Source organism: Molossus molossus, unplaced genomic scaffold (genome assembly GCF_014108415.1).
Source record: "Molossus molossus isolate mMolMol1 unplaced genomic scaffold, mMolMol1.p scaffold_m16_p_23, whole genome shotgun sequence".
Taxonomy (NCBI): domain Eukaryota; kingdom Metazoa; phylum Chordata; class Mammalia; order Chiroptera; family Molossidae; genus Molossus; species Molossus molossus.
Window position 1 is genome coordinate 2,220,865 of NW_023425359.1, and position 23,585 is coordinate 2,244,449.

General features: G+C 50.0%; 1 protein-coding gene across 1 annotated transcript in view; it reads right to left on the bottom strand.

The window, feature by feature from the left end:
• Nucleotides 1-23,585, bottom strand: part of NID1 (nidogen 1) — an 80,217-nt gene that overhangs the window by 26,280 nt on the left and 30,352 nt on the right. Inside the window, exons 7-12 of the mRNA XM_036277718.1 lie at nt 22,321-22,521; nt 20,185-20,430; nt 18,674-18,817; nt 13,891-14,016; nt 7,527-7,676; nt 6,410-6,532 (exon numbers count right to left, since the gene is read on the bottom strand). Coding sequence (XP_036133611.1) covers nt 6,410-6,532; nt 7,527-7,676; nt 13,891-14,016; nt 18,674-18,817; nt 20,185-20,430; nt 22,321-22,521 — 990 coding nt within the window. The remainder of the gene's footprint in view (nt 1-6,409; nt 6,533-7,526; nt 7,677-13,890; nt 14,017-18,673; nt 18,818-20,184; nt 20,431-22,320; nt 22,522-23,585) is intronic.

Consider the following 23,585-nt stretch of genomic DNA (forward strand, 5'->3'; position numbering starts at 1 on the left):
TCTCCACCTCCTGGTATTCTTACACTGACTAGTTCCCATGGCCCCATCGCCACCTCCTGGTAATCTCAAACTGACTAGTTCCCATGGCCCCATCTCCACCTCCTGGTAATCTCACACTGACTAGTTCCCATGGTCCCCCATCTCCACCTCCTGGTAATCTCACACTGACTAGTTCCCATGGCCCCATCGCCACCTCCTGGTAATCTCACACTGACTAGTTCCCATGGTCCCCCATCTCCACCTCCTGGTAATCTCACACTGACTAGTTCCCATGGTCCCCCATCTCCACCTCCTGGTATTCTCACACTGACTAGTTCCCATGGCCCCATCGCCACCTCCTGGTAATCTCAAACTGACTAGTTCCCATGGCCCCATCGCCACCTCCTGGTATTCTCACACTGACTAGTTCCCATGGCCCCATCGCCACCTCCTGGTAATCTCACACTGACTAGTTCCCATGGCCCCATCGCCACCTCCTGGTAATCTCAAACTGACTAGTTCCCATGGCCCCATCGCCACCTCCTGGTATTCTCACACTGACTAGTTCCCATGGCCCCATCGCCACCTCCTGGTAATCTCAAACTGACTAGTTCCCATGGCCCCATCGCCACCTCCTGGTATTCTCACACTGACTAGTTCCCATGGCCCCATCGCCACCTCCTGGTAATCTCAAACTGACTAGTTCCCATGGCCCCATCGCCACCTCCTGGTATTCTCACACTGACTAGTTCCCATGGCCCCATCGCCACCTCCTGGTAATCTCAAACTGACTAGTTCCCATGGCCCCATCGCCACCTCCTGGTATTCTCACACTGACTAGTTCCCATGGCCCCATCGCCACCTCCTGGTAATCTCACACTGACTAGTTCCCATGGTCCCCCATCTCCACCTCCTGGTAATCTCATCCTGACTAGTTCCCATGGTCCCCCATCTCCACCTCCTGGTAATCTCACACTGACTATTTCCCATGGCCCCATCGCCACCTCCTGGTAATCTCACACTGACTAGTTCCCATGGTCCCCCATCTCCACCTCCTGGTAATCTCACACTGACTAGTTCCCATGGTCCCCCATCTCCACCTCCTGGTATTCTCACACTGACTAGTTCCCATGGCCCCATCGCCACCTCCTGGTAATCTCAAACTGACTAGTTCCCATGGCCCCATCTCCACCTCCTGGTAATCTCACACTGACTAGTTCCCATGGTCCCCCATCTCCACCTCCTGGTAATCTCACACTGACTAGTTCCCATGGCCCCATCGCCACCTCCTGGTAATCTCAAACTGACTAGTTCCCATGGCCCCATCGCCACCTCCTGGTATTCTCACACTGACTAGTTCCCATGGCCCCATCGCCACCTCCTGGTAATATCAAACTGACTAGTTCCCATGGCCCCATCGCCACCTCCTGGTAATCTCAAACTGACAATTCCCATGGCCCCATCGCCACCTCCTGGTATTCTCACATGACTAGTTCCCATGGCCCCATCGCCACCTCCTGGTAATCTCAAACTGACTAGTTCCCATGGCCCCATCGCCACCTCCTGGTAATCTCAAACTGACTAGTTCCCATGGCCCCATCTCCACCTCCTGGTAATCTCACACTGACTAGTTCCCATGGCCCCCACTGCTTAGGGTTGGCCTGTGACTAACAGTATCAGCAGAAGTGACAGCATTGTCACAGCAGAGATCAGGTTACAAAGGACTGTGGCTTCCCCTTGGGTTCTCTCTCTTTCTCAGCATTTCCTCGGGAGCCCGCCGGCTGCCCGGTCTTGAAGATGCCTCAGCAGCGCTGTGGGGAGGCTCATGCTGTGAGGGGCCGGGGCCTCAGCCCAGTCCGCGAGGGGCCAGGGCCCCGGCCCACAGTTCGCAAGGAGCTGAGGCCTGGCAACGCCACGTGGGTCCTTCAGCCCAGGTGAATCTCCAAGAAGACCACAGCCCTCGCCGACCTGTTGACCACAACCTCACGAGAGAGCCTGAACAAGACCCCCAAGCTGCTCCCCAATTCCTGACACACAGGAACTGATAATGAACGTTTGTTGTTCGAAGCCAACTTGGAGAGTAATCTGTTCCACAGCAGAGGACACCTGACATGGTGGCTTTCAAATCTCCTGACCAGGACCCACGGAAATCCATGTCACTGGGCATTCAATCCATCACACACATGCTCCTCCATGTGCTCATACAAGCATGTAGACAAGTACCCTTCATAAAACAGTACCTAGTCCTACTACGTATATTCTACATACTCTGATATTTTCTTGATTACTTTGTTTCATTCCATTCCATTAAAAAAATGGTGACAGTAACCCACTGAATTGATTTCACAATCTACACGTGGTATGGGGCAGAGCTCAGAAGGACGAGGGTGTGGGCACAAGTCGTAACTTCTGTTTTGCCCTCTCCCGTTGATACTGCAGTAGCCATGACCTTACCTGACTCACCCTTTAAGCCAGTTCAGTTTTATTTTCAAAGCAGCTCCCGCTGTGGAGAGTGGGCACCAGTAAGGGCTGACTGTCTAATCTTTGCACTTACATTTGGCAAAAGGAGTCCAGATGACACTACACATTATATTTCTCTGTTAGTTTTGTAGTTGTTGTAAATCCTCATCTGAGGACATTTTTCCATCGATTTTTTTTAGATAGAGTGGAAGGGAAGAAGGGGGGAGGGAGGGAGAGAGAGAACATAGATGTGAGAGAGACACACTGATTGGTTGCCTCTCTCATGACCTTGGCCAGGGCCAGAATCAGACCTGCAACCCAGGTACGGGCCCTTGACCAGGAATCGAACCTGAGACCGAAAGGTCCATGGGCCGACGCTCTAACCGCTAAGCCAAACTCTTTGTTAATATTTCATAAAATATTTATTCATGCAAACTTTAGAAAAATATGATGTGTTCATGATCATGCTGAAAACAAACCCATTAGAATATAAATGCAGCCCCTGGGTAGTCCTGCCAAGCCCAGTCTCCTCTCTCCCACCATCCACGTACCCTTCACTTGAAGATTTTTCTCCCGTTCCCATGTGTGCATTTTATGTGTACGTGTGGGCACACATACATACACAGGTTTGTTTCCATGCAGGATCATGTTTTACATAGATGGGATCATACTGCACATATCCTTTTGCAACTTTTTTTGCTCTGTATGTTTTTGAGATTCACCCATTAATTCTAGTTCACTCATTTTAACTGCTGTATATTATTTATTGTACGAATTATACCAAACTCTTTTGTCCATTCCTCCTGTTGATAGTCATTTAGATTTTTTTTTTTTTTTTTGGTTACAAACAATATTATATTTCTAGTGCACATTCTCTCGAGTATATAACTAGATGTTGACTTTCCTAAAAGAACAGGATTAACTATACAAAGTCTTAGCAAGTAGCTATTACTGGTTTTATCCTTGCCCCATCTTCATATCCCAGCCTTCAGGTCTGGATTTGTTTTTGAGTCAACAGAGCCTTAAAGGCAGGACCAGGAGTCAGAAAAGAACAGAACAAAAAATAAAGCATCTACTTCTTTCTGAACTCGAGAGTGAAGGAAATAATGAATGTTAATTCATTTTTAATAGCTGCTGGGATGTCTTGATCATGAGGTCTTCTCTGTGCAACTCGCCTGTCAGAGTCTATGGGCAGTATACAGTTTTTACCCTCTTTTCAGGAACAGAAGGTTGGCCTCAGCTGGGTTCATGGAGGGGGAGAGGGGGGCAAACTTTTGTCACGGGCCAGGTGGTAAATATCTCAGGCTTTGCCAGCCTTTACCGGCTCTGCCACAACTCAGCCTTTGTAGAACGAAAGCAGCCACAATCTATCTGTAAACTAATGAGCACAGCTGTGTTTCAATAAAACTTTATTTTCAAAAAGGGGAGGTGAGCAGGATTTGACCTTCAAGTAGTAGTTTGCTGATTGCTGTTCTAAGCAGAAAACAGTTTAGACCAGCAACATGTAGTAGTATATATCAAAATTTAAAATTCAATCTGATAGTTTTCTCTGTCTGAATGGGCGGCTATCCTAAAACTGGCCACACCATCCTGCTGAAGGGTGTGGATAAAGACTGCTGGTGGGCGTGGAAATTGTGCATTTGCTTATTTCTTCAACAACTCCAGATGGTGTGAGCCCCGCCATGGGCTCATGCTCCACTGGACACCAGGGACACAAAAATAGAACACACAGCCCTGGCCAGGTGGCTCAGTTGGTTGGAGCGTCATCCTGTACACCAAAATGTTGTGGGTTCGATCTGCAGTTGGGGCGCATATGGGAGGCAATCAATCAAGGTTTCTCTCTCACATCGATGTTTTTCTGTCTCTCTAAAATTAATGAAAACCTATCCTCCGGTAAGGAGTAAATAATAATAATAATGATAATAACAATGATAACAAATTAAAAATAAAATGCACACACACCCTGTCCTCAGGGCACTGACAGGCTAGCGAAGGGGACACTGACCCGGTTATTAGCTGCTTTGAAAAGTGGTAAAATGTCACCCTGGCTGGTTTGGCTCAGTGGTTGGAGCGTCAGCCCTCAGACCAAGGAATCGCAGGTTTGATTCCAGTCGAGGGCACGTGCCTTGGTTGCGGTTTGTCCCCGGCCCTGGTCGGGGTCATGCAGGAGGTGATGAGTTGATATGTCTCTCTCACAGTGATGTTTCTCTCTCTCTCTCCCTCCCCTCCACTATATCTAAAGATAAATGGAGAGAGTGTCCTTGGTTGAGGATTAAAAAAAAAGATGTCCGGCTGGTGTGGCTCAGTGGTTGAGCGTCGCTGGTTTGATTCCCAGTCAGGACTTATGCCCAGGTTGTGGATCCTGTCCCCAGCGGGGGGCACGCAGGAGGTGGCCCATTGATGTTCTCTCTCATCGATGTTTCTATCTCTCTTTCCCTCTCCCTTCCTCTCTCTCTAAAATCAACTAAAAAAAAAAACTTGCTATCTTTAAAAAAAAAAGTGGTGAAATGGACACCCCACTTCTCTCTCATTGCAGCATTCATAGCAGCATAAATAGATCTGTCCAACAACAGCAGCAGTAATTAAAAACAATCATTAACAAGACTGGCTAACTCTAGTCTGAGGTGTCAAATACATTGTTCATCTCATGACAGGACCCCATGTGGTCAGCAGGCTGCATCCAGGTCGGGGTCCATCTGAAAGACCGGGGTTTGAGTCAGATCCAGCCCCTACTGCCTGCGGGACCTCAACTGTGCCTTTAAGTTTCAGCATAAATGAAGATGGCAAAGTGTCTACTTTAAAGAGACGGTTACAAGCAGTACATGACATAGTACATGGAAGGCATGAGCACATGGTAGGTTCTACACCAACGGCAGCCAGTGACACCTATCCATCCAGCAGCATCTGCTGACTGCCGCCCGAGTTCCTGTCCTGACCTCAGGCTACTGCTGTCCGCGTGGTCTGAGGAGATTCCGCTGCAGTGCAGCCTGAGAACTGCGCAGTCCAGGTGTCACAGGTCATAGGAACAGTCTGGGAGGCCCCAGCCTGCACCTTCCCACAACTGTTCACCCTTCACCCCCGCCCTCCCCCAGCCTGCTCCTATTCCCCACGACTCTAGGAGCCTACGATGGTTCATTTATGTGCCCACTTGGCTGGGCCACAGAGAGCCCAGATATGTGGTCAAACATTATTCGGGGTGTTCCTGTGAGGGTGTTTTGGGTGAGATTAATTTGAACTCCGTGGACTAAGTAAAGCAGGCTGCCCTTCCCAGTGAGGACGGGCCTCAGCCAATCAGTGAAAAGTCAGAAGAGAACAAAAAGGTTGCCCTGGCCGGTTTGGCTCAGCGGTTGGAGCATTCGCCCGGGGACCAGAGAGTCCTGGGTTCGGTTCCCGCTAGGGGCACGTACCAAAAAAAACCAAAACAAAACAGGTTGACCTTCCCCAAGTAGGAAAACTCTTCCTTCCTGACAACCAAGGAGCTGGGACCTGGGCTTTTCCTGCCTTCAGACTCAATGAAAACACTGGCTTTCTGGTCTCAAGGCCGCCAGCACTCGGGCTAGAACTGCCCCATGAGCTCTCCCAAGGTCCAGCTGGCCAAATGCAGCTATTGGGACTTTCTAGCCTCTATACTTGTGTGAGCCAATGTCTTATAATAAATCTCTTTAACATGAATATATATTTATACACACATCCTAGTGCTTGTTTCCCTGGAGGACCCTGACTGCTGCAGACCAGTTCTTTCCCAACACTGCTTGCTCGAGTTACCAGATGACCGGACTCCAGGCTGCCAGTGCAGGCAGTGCCCGTGCCTGGTGCCCCTGCACACACCCGCGTGCCTGTTCCCCGCAGCTGTGCTCTGAGCTCCGACCTCACCACCCTCAGGAGCCTCCCCTCCCCCTCCCACTCCCTCCCATGGCGTACTCAGTACTCACCGACACGGCCCACCACCTTCAAATGGCCTACCCCTTACCTCCAGGCACGCAGCGGAAGCCGTCTCCCCGATAACCCGGCTTGCACTGGCATGAGAAGGAGCCCGGGGTGTTGTAGCAGAAGGCATCAGGGTGGCAGCGGCTCGGCTGGCATTCGTCCACGTCTGCAAAACAGCCGGGCCCCAGGACAGGGAGATTTCTTCTGGAGCTCATGGTGCACCAGCAATTTAAGCCACTTGCTCAACCCTGCAGGACCTGTTTCTGATCTGGGAACACTGACTTAGAATTCACGCAGCTTAATTATCAAAATAGCAACTCCCCAATTTCTATCTTGTGCCTTTACAAAGTGTTTCACTTTTATGACAATGTTTCCATGAAAAATCAAGCTTGCAAACAGAAAAAAAGGACGATTCTTTTGTATTAGAAAATTATTCTTCTCCTAAATGAGAACTTGAAAAATGCCTGAGGGTTTGCAGACATTATTAACTACCGGACAGAAAAACCTCACGGTCAGTATAAAGAGACAGTCTCTCGGAAATTATAATCTATCCTGGAAAAGCTTGGACTTTTCAGAAATACTTTGTGGTATGAAGTTAAGTAATCTTGCAAAACAAGGGCCTGGGGCACTGTGTTCACAGTTATCCGCCTGAAGTTACCCACAGAGCGCCTGGCAGCCAGCGAGGGGCTGCTCGGGGCTGAGGGTCCTGTGGGGTCACTTACTCTCTACGCTGCACCCGGTTATCCACTAAGCAGAGCTGCCTTTTGGAGATGATGCGAGCAGGCCAGGTGATGGCTACACATACCTTACTAAGGAAACGGCTGGACTTTAAGCTCTACGAATACAAGGATGGTTTTTCTTTTTGTAAAAGACAGACAATCCCCCCAGTTCCTTGCAGACAGCAGGTGTCTAATTGTTGCCTGAATAAGCAAGTCACACGGAACAAAATAGTAGGGGGAGGCCAAGTGTTTTCCCCAATCAGAACAGCCTCCAAAACAAAAGGCTTAATCCAAACTACTAGAGAAGGACAAAATGCAGCCTTTTACCAACAGGGTTGAAAGAGTAACTCTTTTAAACTCAGGGTAAGTCAGTAATTAGCACATGATAACGACCATTAGAGCATTTCTTGGGGTTACACAGAGAAGTCAGTCACCACACACCTTGGCAGGCGCGGCCGTCCCCTGAGAAGCCTGGCAAACAGGAGCAGGTGTAGGAGGAGCCTCCCGTGTAGACACACTGGGCCCGCTGGGGGATGTCACAGTCATGCAGACCCGTGGTGCAGTGGTCGATAGGGCGCTGGTCCATGGCAGCTTCAAACACAAGGTGGACACACGTTTGGAAGGGAGGCCCCCGAGAAATCCCAGAGCCCTTTCCAGACCCCTCCAGGCCAGTGCTTTAGTCCACTAGGGGGCTGGGGCCTGAACCCCAGACCTCCAGGCCTCTCTCAAACTTCACCCCTGTTCCCCACTGGGCTGGTACCCTGTCTGTCCTGTCTCCTCCCACCTGGACACGGCCTTGGATCAGTCCTCACAGAATTACCCCTGGGTTGGTCACTCGGCCTGGCTTCCAACCTCACTTTCACCCAGGGCTCTGTCTCGGGCCACCCTCCACACCAGGCCCCACGCCCAGCTCCCTTTCCACCTGGGTGTGCAGGTGGAACATCGCAGGTACACACTTCCTTCAGCAGCGCTGCTGGTGGACTGTCCGGAGCCAAACACCTGTGACTTCTGCACAGTGTCTTTAGCCTTGGCTTACTGGGCAGGTGGAAGTCACCGCGGATGCTGAGTCAAGGTCGTCCATTCCCCACCAAGGAAGGAGAAATGAACTTCCAGGGCAGGGAGCAGGTCCGTGAGAACCACGGGGCTTCTGGAGGGAGCCTGGGTTCTACCCAGGATCCTGGCCCACGACCGCCGCGCATGGGCCCTGCTCGCGAGCCTCACGCGCTTCCTCTGTGGAACAGGAAGGCCCAGCACATGGGCTCTTGGTTTCTAAGGGTCCTGATGATGGAACTCGGGGGACGAGGGCTCAGGGAGTGGGTGAGTGACCTGGAGACGAGCCAGCAATACCCCATCTGTGCTCTTGCCTCAAGACAGAAGTCGAGGCTGAGGTCTAGGGTGATTTCCAATGGCTGGTTCCGGTGCTCTGGGGTTCCCAGGGCACCATGTAGCTTCTGGTTTTAAAGCTCTAAGACCCAGGACAGAGTCCCATCCCTCCCATCAGCCCAGAACCTTCCCTCCGAGGGAGAACCTGTGTCTGGATTATCCCAGAGGCACGAGGCCTCCTTGCCCTTCTCTTCGACGGATCTTTCCAAGATTGACCCACTTGCCTCCAGCGCTTCGAGACAGAGTGCTAGGCGCTGTGGGGGACAGGTGAAGAAGGGGCTACTCTTCAAAGGCCTGTGCCAAGCGAGAAGGTGGCCAAGTGCTGGCAGGTGGAACCCGGCCCGGGCACCGGAGTTGAGAAGACACCGTGGTGCCAGCACCATCGCACCCTTCGGTCTTGCGGGCTGTCGGGCTCTGACCTGCCACAGTGGTCCCAGTTTCTGTCTGGAACCCCCAGTCCGAGGACACAGTCCTGTTTCCTGGGACCTGCTAGCGCCCCAGGTCGCGCCGTTTCCAGTGCCCCTCCTGTCTCTGGGCACCTCCACGCCCCAGCTTGCGAGGTGCGAGAGGGGACACTTCAGAGAGACCGTAACCCCAAGGGTGGGGAAGAGCTACTCAGACAGGAAAGAGCCGAGAGACGATCCTGCCCACACGTTCTTTTTTCTCTTACTGTATTTATTTTATTTTTTTATCCTCACCTGAGGACATTTTTGCATTTATCTTTAGATAGAGCAGGGGGGGAGAGAGGGAGGAAGAGAGAGAGAGAGAAACACCGATGTGAGAGAGACACATCGAGTGGCTGCCACCCACACGACCCCAACCGGGTCCGGGGACAAACTGCAACTGAAGTACATGCCCCTGGCCGGAACCGAACCCGGGTCTCTCTAGTCTGCGGGCCGACACTCTAACCGCCGAGCCAGACCAACCGGGGTTCCATCTCTTACTTTAAATGTTTATCATTGACAGCTTGTAAGGGGTCATTTTATAAATGATGTTTGCTCAGAGCCTCCCGTCACCCCTCCCCCCCACCAGCGGAGGAGGTCCTCGCACCCTCTGCCATCACCTTCTAGACCCCAAATCAGTGACAGGAACAGGGTGGTTTACAATTTAATGTCTTAAATCCTGCTTTCCTGTATATAAGACCACTTCTCATGCCACGGGAGTTTTCTTCTTCAGTAAGCTTTAAAAGTCCACTTTACGGTTTAGCTACCTTCTGTAGGACTACACCCGACGTGGAGTGAACAGAGCAGGGGGCTGGCTCTGAGATGCTGCCACTCACCTGACAGTGGTCCCTGAGACACCTGCAGGCCGCTGAGCCAGAAAGTGAGGGAACGAGGGGGAAGGGAGGAGACGCTGAGACAAACGGCGAGAGAAGCCACGGATCCGAAAGGAGAGAAGGAAGGTGTGTGAAGAGTCCATGTGGGGTGGTCTCCCACAGCCTCTAGTTACTGAGAGGAAGGTCATAAAATGCCCGCTTCCCAGAATCCCTCCCAGCAACAAGACAGGCCGGGGAGGGAGAGCAGGCATGCGGTGAGCCCGCCGGGCCAGGCCCCGAGCCACCTGAGGGCGCGCGGGCACAAGGTGCTGAGCACATCACAAGGACGCCCGGTGCAGGGGCTCCGTGGGACCCACACCCAGTACGTCAGGCCGCACGGCACAGGGCTGTGTCTACTCGGAGGTGTCGCTGTCTTCACATAAGGTGATTGATAGGTAAGCTGAGTCCCGTCTTTCCATTCTGGAAACATACTTTGCATGTTCCAATTAGCTGTAAAGTTTCACCCAGTGGCAAAGAGAAAGCCACAGGTGTACAGAAAATGCCACATACAGAATCCACACAGCAGCCCTCCAGTGAACAGGCAGTGACCTCTGGCAGCGCCATGCCCTGCCTGGGCCCCAGCCCCACAGCTGGAGGGCACAGTGCCGCCTCCTAAACGCCCCAGCTCTCTCCGCACCCTTCCCTGCCTGACCCAGGCAGAAACCTCACCCAGGCTTCCCGCCGGGATACTGTCTTAATAGGGATCCAGGAGAGGTGGAGCTGACCACTTCACTACCCAGTGAGGAGGCTTGGTCCGACCCAGGGAGCCACCTCTCTGCACGTGAGTCTCACAGGGGCGACTGGAAGGGGTGAGGAGTCCAGCGGACAGAACTGTATGGGGCCTAAAGGCAGAGGGAGACACAGGAAGCCTCACGATGCCAGGCCTTAGTGGAACTTCATGATCTTCAGGTGGTTTTCACACTTGTTTCTGAGCAATGGGGTCCGTTATTCATCAGAATGTGATACAAAAACACGGAAGCATGGAGGCTGGGAGCAGAGGACAAGAGTCTGCCCATGGCTTCCTTACGTCATTGGAGGCTCCAAGGGCTCATGGGACGCAGTCAACCCGTGATCCAGTCTAATCGGCTCAGTTTACAGGTGAGGGACTGAAGCCCAGAGAGGTTAAGTATTTTCCTCACAATCAAATGCCTATGAATAGACATTTGCATCCACCTTGGCCCTCCAATGAGTATGGACGTCAGGAATGGTTGGGTCCAGAAACCCGGGACATCACACCCCCCACACACTTGTCCCAGGACCACACTTCACCACCCGAGATAAAGGATTCACGGCCCAAGTTTGAGCCTAAATGCAACGTAAGTGTTGCTGCCAGGAAAATAAACCTTTGAACCACCATCTCAACAAGCAGAGAGGGAAATCTGGCCAAATATGCAGAAATTGTTGTTCTCTATTAAAGAGAGAGAGAGAGAAGTAACATCAGCAGAGTTGAAATCTCAACTCTGTGCAAAGGGGACTGGCCTCCTTCGATGCACAGATGTTTGGGTCACACTCAAAATATGAGAACTGCCTGTTCCCGCCAGCCCCCGAGACTCCGCCTCACCCTGCGACCTTGGCAGCCTCCTCCGAGCGGCAAGACGAGCAAACAGAATGCATGCGAGGGTTCAGTGCACAGCAAGGAAAGGCGAGGAGATAGGTCGGTGAGGCAGGAAAAGAGAAATGGCCTTAAATTGGGAAGAAACGGTGAATTCAGACGGCCCATTCAGCATGCTGTCCTCTGGACTGGAAACACCCAAGAATCTTTGAACTTAAAATTCTTGGAACCAACAGTTCAAAGTGAAGTAGCAGGAAAAAGTGGAAAAATTCAAACAATCCGTTTCTTTGTGGATGACCCATCAGCATCAACCTAAAGCATAACTAACTAGCCTCAGCTCACTGACTTAGATAAGACTAAGAAGTTACGTTACTGCTTGTGGCTTATAACATGGAGACCCCAAAGTAGAATGGCCCCAAATGGAATTTTAGATGTAAATCAGGAAGAATTCAATCCAAGGCAGGTAATAACACAAGTGTGGATATAAGGTGGTCCCTCCACATGAATCCCAAGGCCACTAATTTAAGGGAAAACAAGTCTAATTGTTTTAATAGCTGTTAAAAGAATAATAAAAAGAATTAATACAATTAATTCTATACCTAGCACCTCCTCACCTTACCCAGCCACGCTTTACCCAAGGTTGTAGGAATGAATTACCCTGGACTACATTATTTAAAGGTTTAAAATCAAAAGTTAATATTCCCTGCTCAGTAAAGTTTTGGAATTTTCACTGCAGATAAATGTAAAACAACCCAACCTTCATATTGTAGATAAACATGAAGGGAAAATAGCAGTAACTATCCAAGTAATTCAGTGCCATGAGGTGTTGAGAAAAAGTGGGGAGGGTTAAAAGGACTCAGATTGTCTTAGTTAAGCATCTGTGTTGCAAGTTGCAAGTAAAATATTCTAAACAAACGCGCTTCAGTAAGAAGGGAGAGTTAATTATAGGAACACACTCAAGACAGGAACAAAGGCCTAGAAAACAGAGACAGCTAATCTCCTACCTTCTCTTTGTCCCTTGGTTCTACGTCTGTGTACACATCTACTTTCTCCCCTGTCTCTGCACACAGCAGGGAGATAAGTCCGGGGGCGCAACAAAAACTCAGGGATGATTCAGAAATCAAGAATCAGTTTTCTGGTTTCTAGAGGCATTAGTCTCATTTTAGTTTTTTTCTTTTATAGGCAATTTAGTTTAACAGAATAATAGAACACTTGATTAGGACTCTAAAAACACAGAAATATTCTTCTTCTACTTCTTTTTCCTGCTATCAAAATTTATCTCTCGTTTTGAAATCACAGAATAGGTAGAAGCATCACCTTAGCGAGGCAACACTTGCCCCTGGATGAAGCCTTCCACCCCAGCGCTCAGCAACCTTTCTAAGGTGGGTATGTGTGGTGTCAGTACAGTCGGAGGGCAAAGCTCTCACAGCTGTTAGGTTGTGCCCTTGATTTAGTCTGTCTGACTGCCTCGTGCCCTGACCTTTGAGGCCTGTTGGCTCACTGAGGTCTTGGCTATTGACCTCTGACTGACTGCAGTCTCAAGCTCTGCTTTCTGGCTTCCCAGCCTGCGTGCTCCTTGATCCCAGTTTTTAAATACGTTTCCCAACCTCTAACCTGTCACAGTCCATCTCAGGCATGGCTCCTGCATTTTCAGATTTCCTGTCTTAATGGTCTTCCCTGAGGGCTGCCGTCTGATGAGTCTCGCTGTCTAGCATGACAGAAATGTCCTTTAGCAAATCTGTTCAACTGAATGTGCTTCCTACTTCTCTGTTAAAAAGTACAGGTGGTGCACTGATACTTCAACTAATGACAAACACATATTCTAATAACCCTTCTTAAATAGTGTCAGAGACTTTGTAACTGGATTGAAATAATGTTAGAGCAATAGAATTTGCATTTCTACTTTTAAAAAAATTATACAAAAACCTTTAAATAAGGTCCAGAGGATGGCAGCATTATCTTTTAATGGCATGTTTGAGGCCCATCCCCAAATTATTGAATGTCCTATTACTCACTTTGAATTTATTATTAATTGGTGCCCAGCCATTTTCACAAATGATTTCTATCTGGTAGAACATTACACAGTGGTTTATTACCTTGTGGGACATTAATCGGTTTTGGGTCAAACTAGCAATCTTATTCTAATATTCCTTTTTGTTTTTCAAGTTGCCTATAGTTCTTCAAAGTGTCTTTTTGAAACAATTTTATGTTCTACTGGTGTCTTCATTAATTTATGAGTTGAATACATTTTGCACATTTTAAAAAAAGAATCAGAAATAGTTTTGTAAGAACAGAAAGTAATACGAAGCTTACAACAGGAGAGGTGATGGTCTCACCAGCGAGAATAGTAACAGCACTGATTCCTGGACATGGAACTCCCCAGGGAGGTGGAGGAAAGGGACAACGTCGGATTCAGCTTTGCAGATTGCTCCCCAACTCCAGAACCCAGCACCCTCCACCTCAGCCAGGACAGTTACCTGGACTGACACCTCCCCACAGGCGCCAACGTACAGCACACGAGTAAAGACTGAAAATCTCAGACCTACAGAACTTACCCACGCACGTTCCCGCCTCCGAAAACCGATAGCCCTGCACACACTCGCAGCGGAAGGTCCCCGGGTGGTTATTGCAGATGGCGTGGCTCCCACAGGCCGAGGGCTGCTCTGAGCACTCATCGATATCTAAGCGAATTTTTAAAAAGGAAGACTTGTTTTAAACCTTTCACACAGCACTACACAGAATAAAAGAGGAAGCACCTTTGCTTGGGAGTGGACCTAAACCCAGGCAAAAACCCAGCCGGAATGGGAGTCAGCTTTTGGAAAACACACTGCGAAGGCTGTTTCTGTGAAACGCTTCAGACACGAGCTCTCAGACAAGGCGGCTCGGGCACAGCTGGAAGGTTGGGGACAGCTCCTGCCAAGGTGGCCGCTCCCACCAGCAGGAGCGGCAGGGAGCTGGGGGTCAGCGAGCGCACCTCCAGCTCATCCGCCAGCGGCTGTGCCACCAGCATGGGAGGAGAAGGCTGTCCGGCTCCCACTGCCCCCGCCCCACGGCTCACAGGACACTCCGGCACAGATGCCTGGACGCAGTGTGCAAATGGCAGGCCCCAGGCTTCCCCATGCCTGCCCAAGCACACTGACAGTGCACGCTTCAACCCAAGCGACAGAACATCACCACGGGAGCTTTTCCAAGCTCCATCCTCCCCGGGAAGCTTTGTGGTGATCAGGAGGGCACGAGGCCCTCCAGCCTGCCTGGAGAACCCCCGGCAGACAGGTGTGGGGACCGCGGCTGATGGTCCCCAACGCAACCTCCCCCGCCATGCAGGTCTGCACGCGCGATGAGAGCTGGCACCAGCTTCCCCACCAACATCTCACGGTCCTTGCAGTTTGGAAATTCTCCTTCGTGTCTAACTTAAACCCTCTCTTTTCTAAACTGAGGCCAGGACTTTAATCCTTTCTTCAGCGAAACAGCGACAACTGTCCCTCATAAATAACATCACACTCTCTGCTTGAAATGATTGTTATTATTCAGTATCTGGTCAATCACCTCTCTGGGAAGAGATTGTCTTTCACACAAATCATTCTCTAACCCAACAGGAAAACCCTAGATGATTCTTGTTTAATTACTGCTCCCTTTTTGACTTTTTCAGAGTGGCTACTTTTCACGTATTTTCAACCCCACTAAGTTTCCCCCAGGTTGTCCCTTTCATAAACTGAGAGGAGTTTGTTAAATACTTGTTAAATACGGTGACTGATTTGTTAAATACTTGTCATTCTCAAAATTACTCCATCAGCGATTATTCAAAACTATCTTTACAGAGACACGGTTGAGAAATATTTGGAAGCCATTCTGCCGAGCGCAGAGCTCTGTGATTGGACTGGAAATCTCCGAGTTACCGTGGAGGGTCACTGGGCAGTGTCTGACCAGCACCAGCCACGTGGATGTCATCTCTCATCACATCAGTCCTACATACGCTGAATTACAAAGGCTCACCCTCACCCTCCCCTCAGGCCCTCTCCAGGCCAAAATAATACATGAAGTGATCTGCTTAATGCAATTTCCTATCAACAGCCTAGTGTCTCCGTGTATTAACCCTTGGAGGCTCGTTCTAGTGACCCAGAACAAAGGTGGGCTGACGGGGAGTATACCCACATTCTTCGGTGCTAATCTGCCAGAACGAGGACTAACCACGGGACAAAAGCAAGTCCGCACAGGGCCAGCTGTCCTCCCGGGCAAGGACATCAGAGGGTTTTCTCTGACAGGCAGATCGCATCAAGCACGGCGGTCACGCAGGCAGGACTGGTCGAAGCAAGTGCTCCCACGCCGGCCAGCTCAGGCGCGGGGAGCGGGATCGGCAGCGGCTGGGGCTCGGCAGCAGCAGGTGGGGTTCTCCGTGCTTTACTAGTATCCGGTTGGCTTATGCAGTTGAAGCAGGGATTCATAAAGACTGGAGAAATGAGGGCGCCCCACCCTGCATGGTGCCCATCCCCATCCTCTCAGCCCTGGGAGGGTTCTGCTCTCACAACCACAGAATCATTCTGCTTCAAACTGCCCTGAGTCAATTCAACCTTTCAAGACTGTCAGGCTCTTCTGGGAGTATTGGGGAACTCTGATCTGAGGGAGTAGGAACTATATCCCCTCCCCCGTGGTATGTTACAAGGAAGAGAGTCTCAGGTGAATTCTCCTACCTGTACGAAGTTATCAGTAAGCTGGCTAACCAACTGTACAACCTGTTCCTGTTTCACTCTGATGCAAACACCAGAACACCTGAGACGGCAGGTCTTCTAACCTTCACGTTAAATCAGCACGCTGTCTGCAATTAATTGGAAGTATGGGGTTCCAGACCTAAGGCATTGCTCCCAAATTCCAAGGCTGCTGGGCTCCCAGATTCTTATGCTCCAGTCATTCACGGGGACTGCTCAGGTCTGGCCAAATACACATGTGCACCCCTCATTTCACTGGGGAAACTCACTCCCAGCATCTCACGTTCATTACTGAGCCCTCTGGTGCAGAATGAGGTAGAACAGCTCAAAGCACCTGACATTCTCACACTAGTTGGCTCTAGTGTTCAGACTCAATGCTCCGCCTTGGTAGCAGATTACAATTTAACCACAAATACGTAAACATCAGGCTGTCTGCGTGAAAGTATCTGAAATTAAATTATATGTGATAAAATAACTTCAATGAGAAGACAGCAGGATATACACACTGGAGTCAGACTCGAGTGGCAGGCTCACTTGAACGGGCTTCAGTTGCCCATCTATAAAGAGGGATGGATTTCCCACCCTGTAGGATGGCCACTATAAAAGCAAACAGAAAATAAGTGTTGCTGAGGATGTGGAGAAATGTGCAGCCCTTGCACACCTGCTGATGGGAATGAAAAATGGTGCAGCCACCATGGAGAACAGGATGGTGGTTCCTCAAAAAATCAAGCAGTTACCCCATGATGCAGCAACCCCACTTCCAGCATAAACCCAGACGTGCACAAGCCACGCTCCCAGCAGCGTTACGCACGACAGCCAGAGAATCGAAGCAGGTGCGTGTCCACTGGCACATGAGTGGGTTTAAGAATGCAGTACACGCACACGATGGAATACTACTCAGCCCTAAAAAATGAGTGAAGTTCTGCCACGTGCTACAACATAGAGGAACCTTGCGAACGCTATGCTGAGTGAAACAGTAGTCCAAAAGGACCATCACGATATGATTCCAAATTCACAGCAAGTAGAATGCGGGTGGTGGGGGCTGGGGGCAGGGGGACGGGAAGTTGTTTAATGGGAACAGAGCTTCCGTTTGCAAACGAAGAGGTTTTAGAGCTGGATGGTGGTGATGGCTGCACCACGTGAATGTACTCAATGCCACTGAACTGTACACCTAAAGTAGTGAGATGGTACATTTTATATCATGTGTATTTCACCACAATTAAAAATAATTTGAAATGAGACTCATCAGTTGCTGGATTAAACGAGAGGCTATCTGTGGAGCGCTCACACCACGTGCCCGGCGAGTATTCCGAGTGTTGCCAACGGTGCTGCCTTCAGTTTCCCCTCCACCCGCGTGGGGTGCGGCCTTACACATGAGTGGGTTTAAGAATGCAGTCACTTCTGCACAGCAAAAGAAACAATCATCAAAATGGAAAGGCAACCCACTGTATGGGAGAACATCATTGCCAATGATGTATCAGATAAGGGGTTAATTTCCATAATATATAGAGTGCTCATACAGCTCAACAAAAGGAAGACAAAGAACCCAATTAAAAATGGGCAGAGGAGCTGAATAGACACCTCTCCAAACAGGACATACAAATGGCCAAGAGACATATGAAGAAATGCTCAACATCACTAATCATCAGAGAGATGCAAATTAAAACAATAATGAGGTATCACCTCATACCTGTCAGAATGGCCGCCATCAACAAATCATTAAACAACAAGTGTTGGTGAGGGTGTGGAGAAAAGGGGACTCTAATACACTGCTGGTGGGAATGCAGACTGGTGCAGCCACTATGGAAAACAATATGGTGTTACCTCAAAAAATTAAAAATTGAACTTCCATTTGACCCAGTGATCCCACTTCTAGGAATATACCCTATGAAGCCTGAAACACCAATCAGGAAGAAAATATGTACCCCCATGTTCATAGCAGCACTATTTACAATAGCTAAGATCTGGAAACAGCCCAAGTGTCCATCAGTAGACGAATGGATAAAAAAGCTGTGGTACATATACACAATGGAGTACTATGCAGCGGTAAGAGAGAAAGATCTCTTATCCTTTGAGACGACATGGAGGGACCTGGAAAGTATTATCCTAAGTGAAATAAGCCAAGCAGAAAGAGACAACTACCACATGATCTCACTTATATATGGAATATAATGAACATAACAGTCTGAGGAATACGGTAGACCCAGAAACATGGAAGTAGGGCACAGACTGACATCCCTCAGAAGAGGGGGTGGGGGGGTGGGAAGAGATAAACCACGGAACTTATATGCATGTGTGCATGACCAATGGACATGGACAATTAAGCCAGGGACGGGGCGGGGGTGGAGTGGGGAAGGGGGTGCCAATGGGGTAAAAAAGGTGAAATATCTGTAACAAAAAAATAAATAAATAATTAAAAATAAAAATTAAAAATAAAAAATAAAGAATGCAGTCACGCCTTACATATTCCGGTTGTGCTTCAGTCAGTCATCTGACCAGCAGAAAGAAGGGCAGTGCCCCAACATTCTGGGGTGCAGCTCAGGAGCCTCACCCCCTCCCTCACACCCTGGAGGGCAGGATGCCGACACCTCCCGCGGTCCCCCGCCGCCCCCGCCGGCCTGCCCTGAGGCGGTACCATGGCAGGTGCGTCCGTCTCCTCGGAAGCCGATGGAGCACTCGCAGGTGAACTGGTTCCCGGGGCCGGGCCGGCAGGCCGCGTTGGTGTCGCACCCGTGAGTGCCGATGTAGCAGGGGTTCTGCAGGGCGTCCGGGGAGCCTTCTGCGAGGGCAGAAACATTGACCAGGTGAGTCCAGGTGAGCCCTCAGAAACCCTCCCGGACAGGGGAGCATCTCCCCTGCCAGCACCCCCCACAAAACTGATTGGCAGGAAGGCGATTTTGCCGTAAAAAAGACAAAACCACGACAGGTAAGGGGCACTGAGGACATCATAACATTAAAAAGCCCTGCTGGGAAATACAAACTGCGCGAATACTAAAACACGCCTGGGTTCGGATGGCAGTCTGAGGACAGCACCTGAGCGCGGATGGCTCCTTGGGGCTCCTGCCTCCCTCCTGCTGCCCAGACACTGTTTTGAAACAAGAGACCAGCAAAATCTGGGGCAAAAGTCGTGTCATCTGGAAGACGTGCTAACTGTTTTCCCTCCCACTGAAAACCACGGTGGACGGGAACAAGAGAGGCCTTGACCTGCCCCGGAGCCTGCACGGCCTCAGCGCCGCTCCTCCTAGGCCTCTGCTTTCCGACGCAGGAACCCGGTGGTCCCCTCTTCTCACGACAGGGCTCCGGACAGCGACAGGGGTGCAGTGACAACGTGAGGCCAAAACCCCAGGCAGGAGGCAGACTCCTCCGGGGGGCAGACCGATCCCTCGCCCACGCCTGCTCGTGAATCACGTTTCAGTGGGAACGGCCGGACCCACTGGCTGCACTCGACACTGGATGGCTGGCAATGTCTACAGCAGTTACTATCTGCCATTTAGCAAAAAGGTGCCAGCCCTGAGGTCTGAGGCCACAGCTGTCAGAGGAGAGGGAAGACAGCTGCTCTCCTGCTCCGCGGAACCAGACAAGGACAGACCTGATCAGCTGGAGAAGTGGCCTGGCTGTGGCCGGAGAACCAAGTAACTGAAAAGAGAGACCTTCTGGACCCACTATGCAGAACCTCTGGACCTGAAGACTGGGACCATATGGAATGGTAGCTCCCCAAATGCCAGCTCCTTCCACGCAGCCAGACGCGCCCACGGTGTGCAGCACAGGGCAGTGTGGCGTGGGCTGCGTGACTCCTTACATCGAGGTGTATTTCGATTTCCTTGGGCCCTGAGCACACACTCCTTTCGGATTTGGGTATTAGAGTGTCTTAAAAGCCCAGCCAAAGCCAGCTGCGGCCTTGGCCGGCCCTCTGTACAGAACCTCACAGGTGAGCACCCTTCACTCCACCCCAGACAGAATAATGAGGGGGCCTTAGGTCAGCCAACAGACGGGTAGGCTTTCTAAGAATCACAGATAAGACAGTTTTTCCCTGTTGGGATATTTTCACATAATTTCCTCTTACTGAGAGTAAGACAAAGAACAATAGGTCACAGAGCACAGAGCTGTGCCCGCACCCGATGCCCAGCCTGGGCGGCCGTGTCTCACCCCGCACAGGCCCGATGGAGTTGCTCAGAGCATAGCGCAAGATCCTCTCCTCCTGGTTGTACAGGACAAACACGCTGTCCACCGAGAGCTGCTGGGTGCTGGGCAGGGCCAGCCTGGAGCTGTCATGGACACAGTCCTGGAAGGTGATGGTCTGGCGCCACTGGTAAGTGTAGATGCTCGAAGGGGCAGCACCATCCCGCTCAGGCTCTGTCACGGTGTACTCCCGCGTGGAGGAGGATGTGATCACTGGGTGTAGGAGGGACACAAGGCGGGAGACAAAGGAGAGAGTGTAAGGACACAGGAGGCTCCGAGCCATCAGCAGTACCCCTGGCTCAGTGCGTCCAGAGGAGACAGCAGGTGGAGCAGGTAAATAAGACCATTTATTTCTACATGGACACTTCTGCTACCTAGATTTCCCATACCATTACTGGTATTATTTGCATCAGTAATATTTGTTGGTTTTTCCCATCAAGTGCTTCTTTAAGTCCCTAAGCTGCCCAGAACCAACCTGAAGATTAAGGTTGAGTGGAAAGAGCATGCACTTGGAAGGAGATAGCACTGAACCCACACCTTGCACCGTCACTCATAACCTGTGTGATCCCAGGCCAGTCACTAACTTCTTTAGCCTGAGGTGAGCATGAGACAATGTACATAGAGCTCCTGAAAATGAGCAGGTGAATACTATAAAGATCAACGGCCCCTTACAGAGCATTTGCCTGTGACTGGCACAGGGCTAACTGTTTCATACAAATGATCTCCCCTAGGATTCAAGAAATCGCGGTTGCTATGTGTAACCCTAGATCAAGCAGTTCATTGATATTTAAAAAATAAGGCATTAAGTGGATTTCAGTAGCCAATATCTGACAAAGTACTAAGTGCCGGGAGCAAACCTCAACAGAGAAGAGAGACAGTGTGTCCCACTCCGAAGAGAGCTGCTTTCCACCCCTACCGTGAAACTCTCAACTTCCTCTTTAAAAAAAAAAAAAGTATAAAAGTATGAAAGACCCTTTATATTTGTGTGCTCTGCTGCAGTTCAAAATAAAGCCAGAGGATAAATAAAAGATTAGTGGAAGCGCCTCTCGTCCAGCTCCCAGGCGCTGGGCTGCCAGAAGCACCATCTGACTGCAGGGCGGCCGCCGCCTGGGGCCCTCTGCTCGTCCACCTCCCGGTCACCGCCCCAGGAGAGCCCCTCAGGCACAGAGCCTTGGTAATTGGTACATTCTTTCCGGATGGCAATTTAGTAAGAGCTTTAGAAAAGGTTTTATTGTTTGACTCAGCACTTCTATTTCTAGGAACTGAGTCTCAGAAAAGAATCAGAAATTTGGTCAAGATTTATGATAAAGATGGTCATTTCAACTCATGAGACAGGAAAATGAGAAATAACCAAGCTTTAGAAAATAGGATGGTTTGAATTAGTAGTCATACAATAGAATCATGTAGATTCATTAATGTGTTTTCAAAGCCTACTTAATAAAACCATAAAATATTCTTCATTTGACATTAACTAGAAAAGTGAAGATATAATAATTTGGTATGACTATAATTTTATTTAAATAAAGAGTATATATCTGATTTGTAGATTATATAGTAGTATTGCATTAATGTTAAACTTCCTCATTTTGATCATTGTATTGTGACCATGTAAGAGAATGTTCCTCTTCTTAGGAAAACACATGAAGTTGTAGGGGATAAAGGGTCACAGATGACGCTGGGTAAGTGGTATGTGAAAATTGTACTGTTTTCAATTTTTCTGTAAATTTGACATTATTTAAAAATAGTTAAAAACTACATATAGGTGTATAGCATAATAAAATTATGTTATTGTATTTTGAAATTATAATATGTTGAAATATTTATGTTGGCCTATTATATACATGTTGGGATATATATGTTGGGATGTTTTATACATATACTAGGGGAAAGGCTGAAATAAAATACATTTAAATTTAATAAGAGTTATGTCCTGGTTTTGTGACTCAGAGTTACGCTATTTTCTTTCTGTGCTAAATTCTCTGGCGTGAGGGTGTACCCTGTCTGCCATCAGGGGAGAGGCGATGTTCCTAAGGCGTCGCCGTGTTTCCCTCTGAGCAGGATGAGCGGCTGGGCTGTCGGTGTGGCGCCAGGCCGTGCCCTCACCGTCGCGGGAGTAGTGGTACAGCTCCGTGTAGGGCTCGATGTGCACCATGGAGCCCACCGGGATCTGCGGCACGCGGCCCTCCAGCTCCGTGTCGATGGTCAGGTGTCCGTGCTCGTCGATGCCGCTGAACCGCTGCTTGATGACCAGCTTGCCCGGGTGCCCCACGAAGGTCACCTCAGCCTGGCGGGTGAACTCGCCCCCTGAAAGGCAAGGTCATTCTGTCACTTTGCCACCAGGAAAGCCACCTTTGTGCCCGCCCCAGACTCACAGGGCTGGCCACTGAGGGCCGTGGGATCGCACCTGCTCCACAGGTGCTTTGGTTTGGTTGGTGGAAAGGGGCTGGGACACCTGAGGACAGAGCTGATGTCCATGCGGCCAGCTGAGTCATGCAGACAGAGAAGCTGCTTCCCAGCCGCAAACAGCATCCGAGATGCCGTGGCTCAGGGGTTGTGCTGAAAAAGTAGGAGGCCAGGGTTTGACACCCCACTGTGCTAGGTACTGGTTGGGTGAACAGAACTCACTGAGCCTCCAGGTCCTGATGATAAAAAGGGACACGATCTATCTTGGGGAAACGAGATCAACGACATGTGTCGGACAGTGCCCTGCCAGGTGTCGAGAGCTCCCAGGCATCAGCTAAGTCCCGGTCAGGATGGGTGCTTCTCGGGACAAGCCAGCAGCAGCACCAGAAGCCACTGCAGGAGCACACACTGGGGCGCTGGCTCAGACCGGTCCTGGGTCTGTGCAGGGCAGCAGCTCCAGACAGGCAGGAGACGCACACCCCCTTCTCCATTGAGGCAGGGGCTGGCCCAGGGCTAAGTCCGGCTGGCAACCCTTAAGCTAAGAATGGTCTTTACATGTGTAAATGTTTTTTAAGTCAAAAGAATAATATTGTATTAAATGTAAAAATTACATGACATTTAAATTTCAGTGCCCATTAACACAGTTTTATGGGAACACCATCACGCTCATTCCCTTGCAAATTATCTATGGTTGCTCTCGCTCAAAAATGACAGAGTTGAGTAGTTGCAACAGAGACGGTAGAGCCTAAAATATTTAGGCAAAGCTTATCTGGCCCTTAGCAGAAAAAGTCGAACAGTCCTGCTTTCTAGCACCCATCCCCCCACTGATGACACAGGTCCTGGGGAAAAGAAGACAAAGATTTGCTGTTGTGGAGAGTTTGCCAAGACTCCCGAGCCCTGCTGAGGTGGGTGCATGTTACAAAGCATCACCCAGGGGAGTAGGGTCTGTGGGTCTGACGATAAAG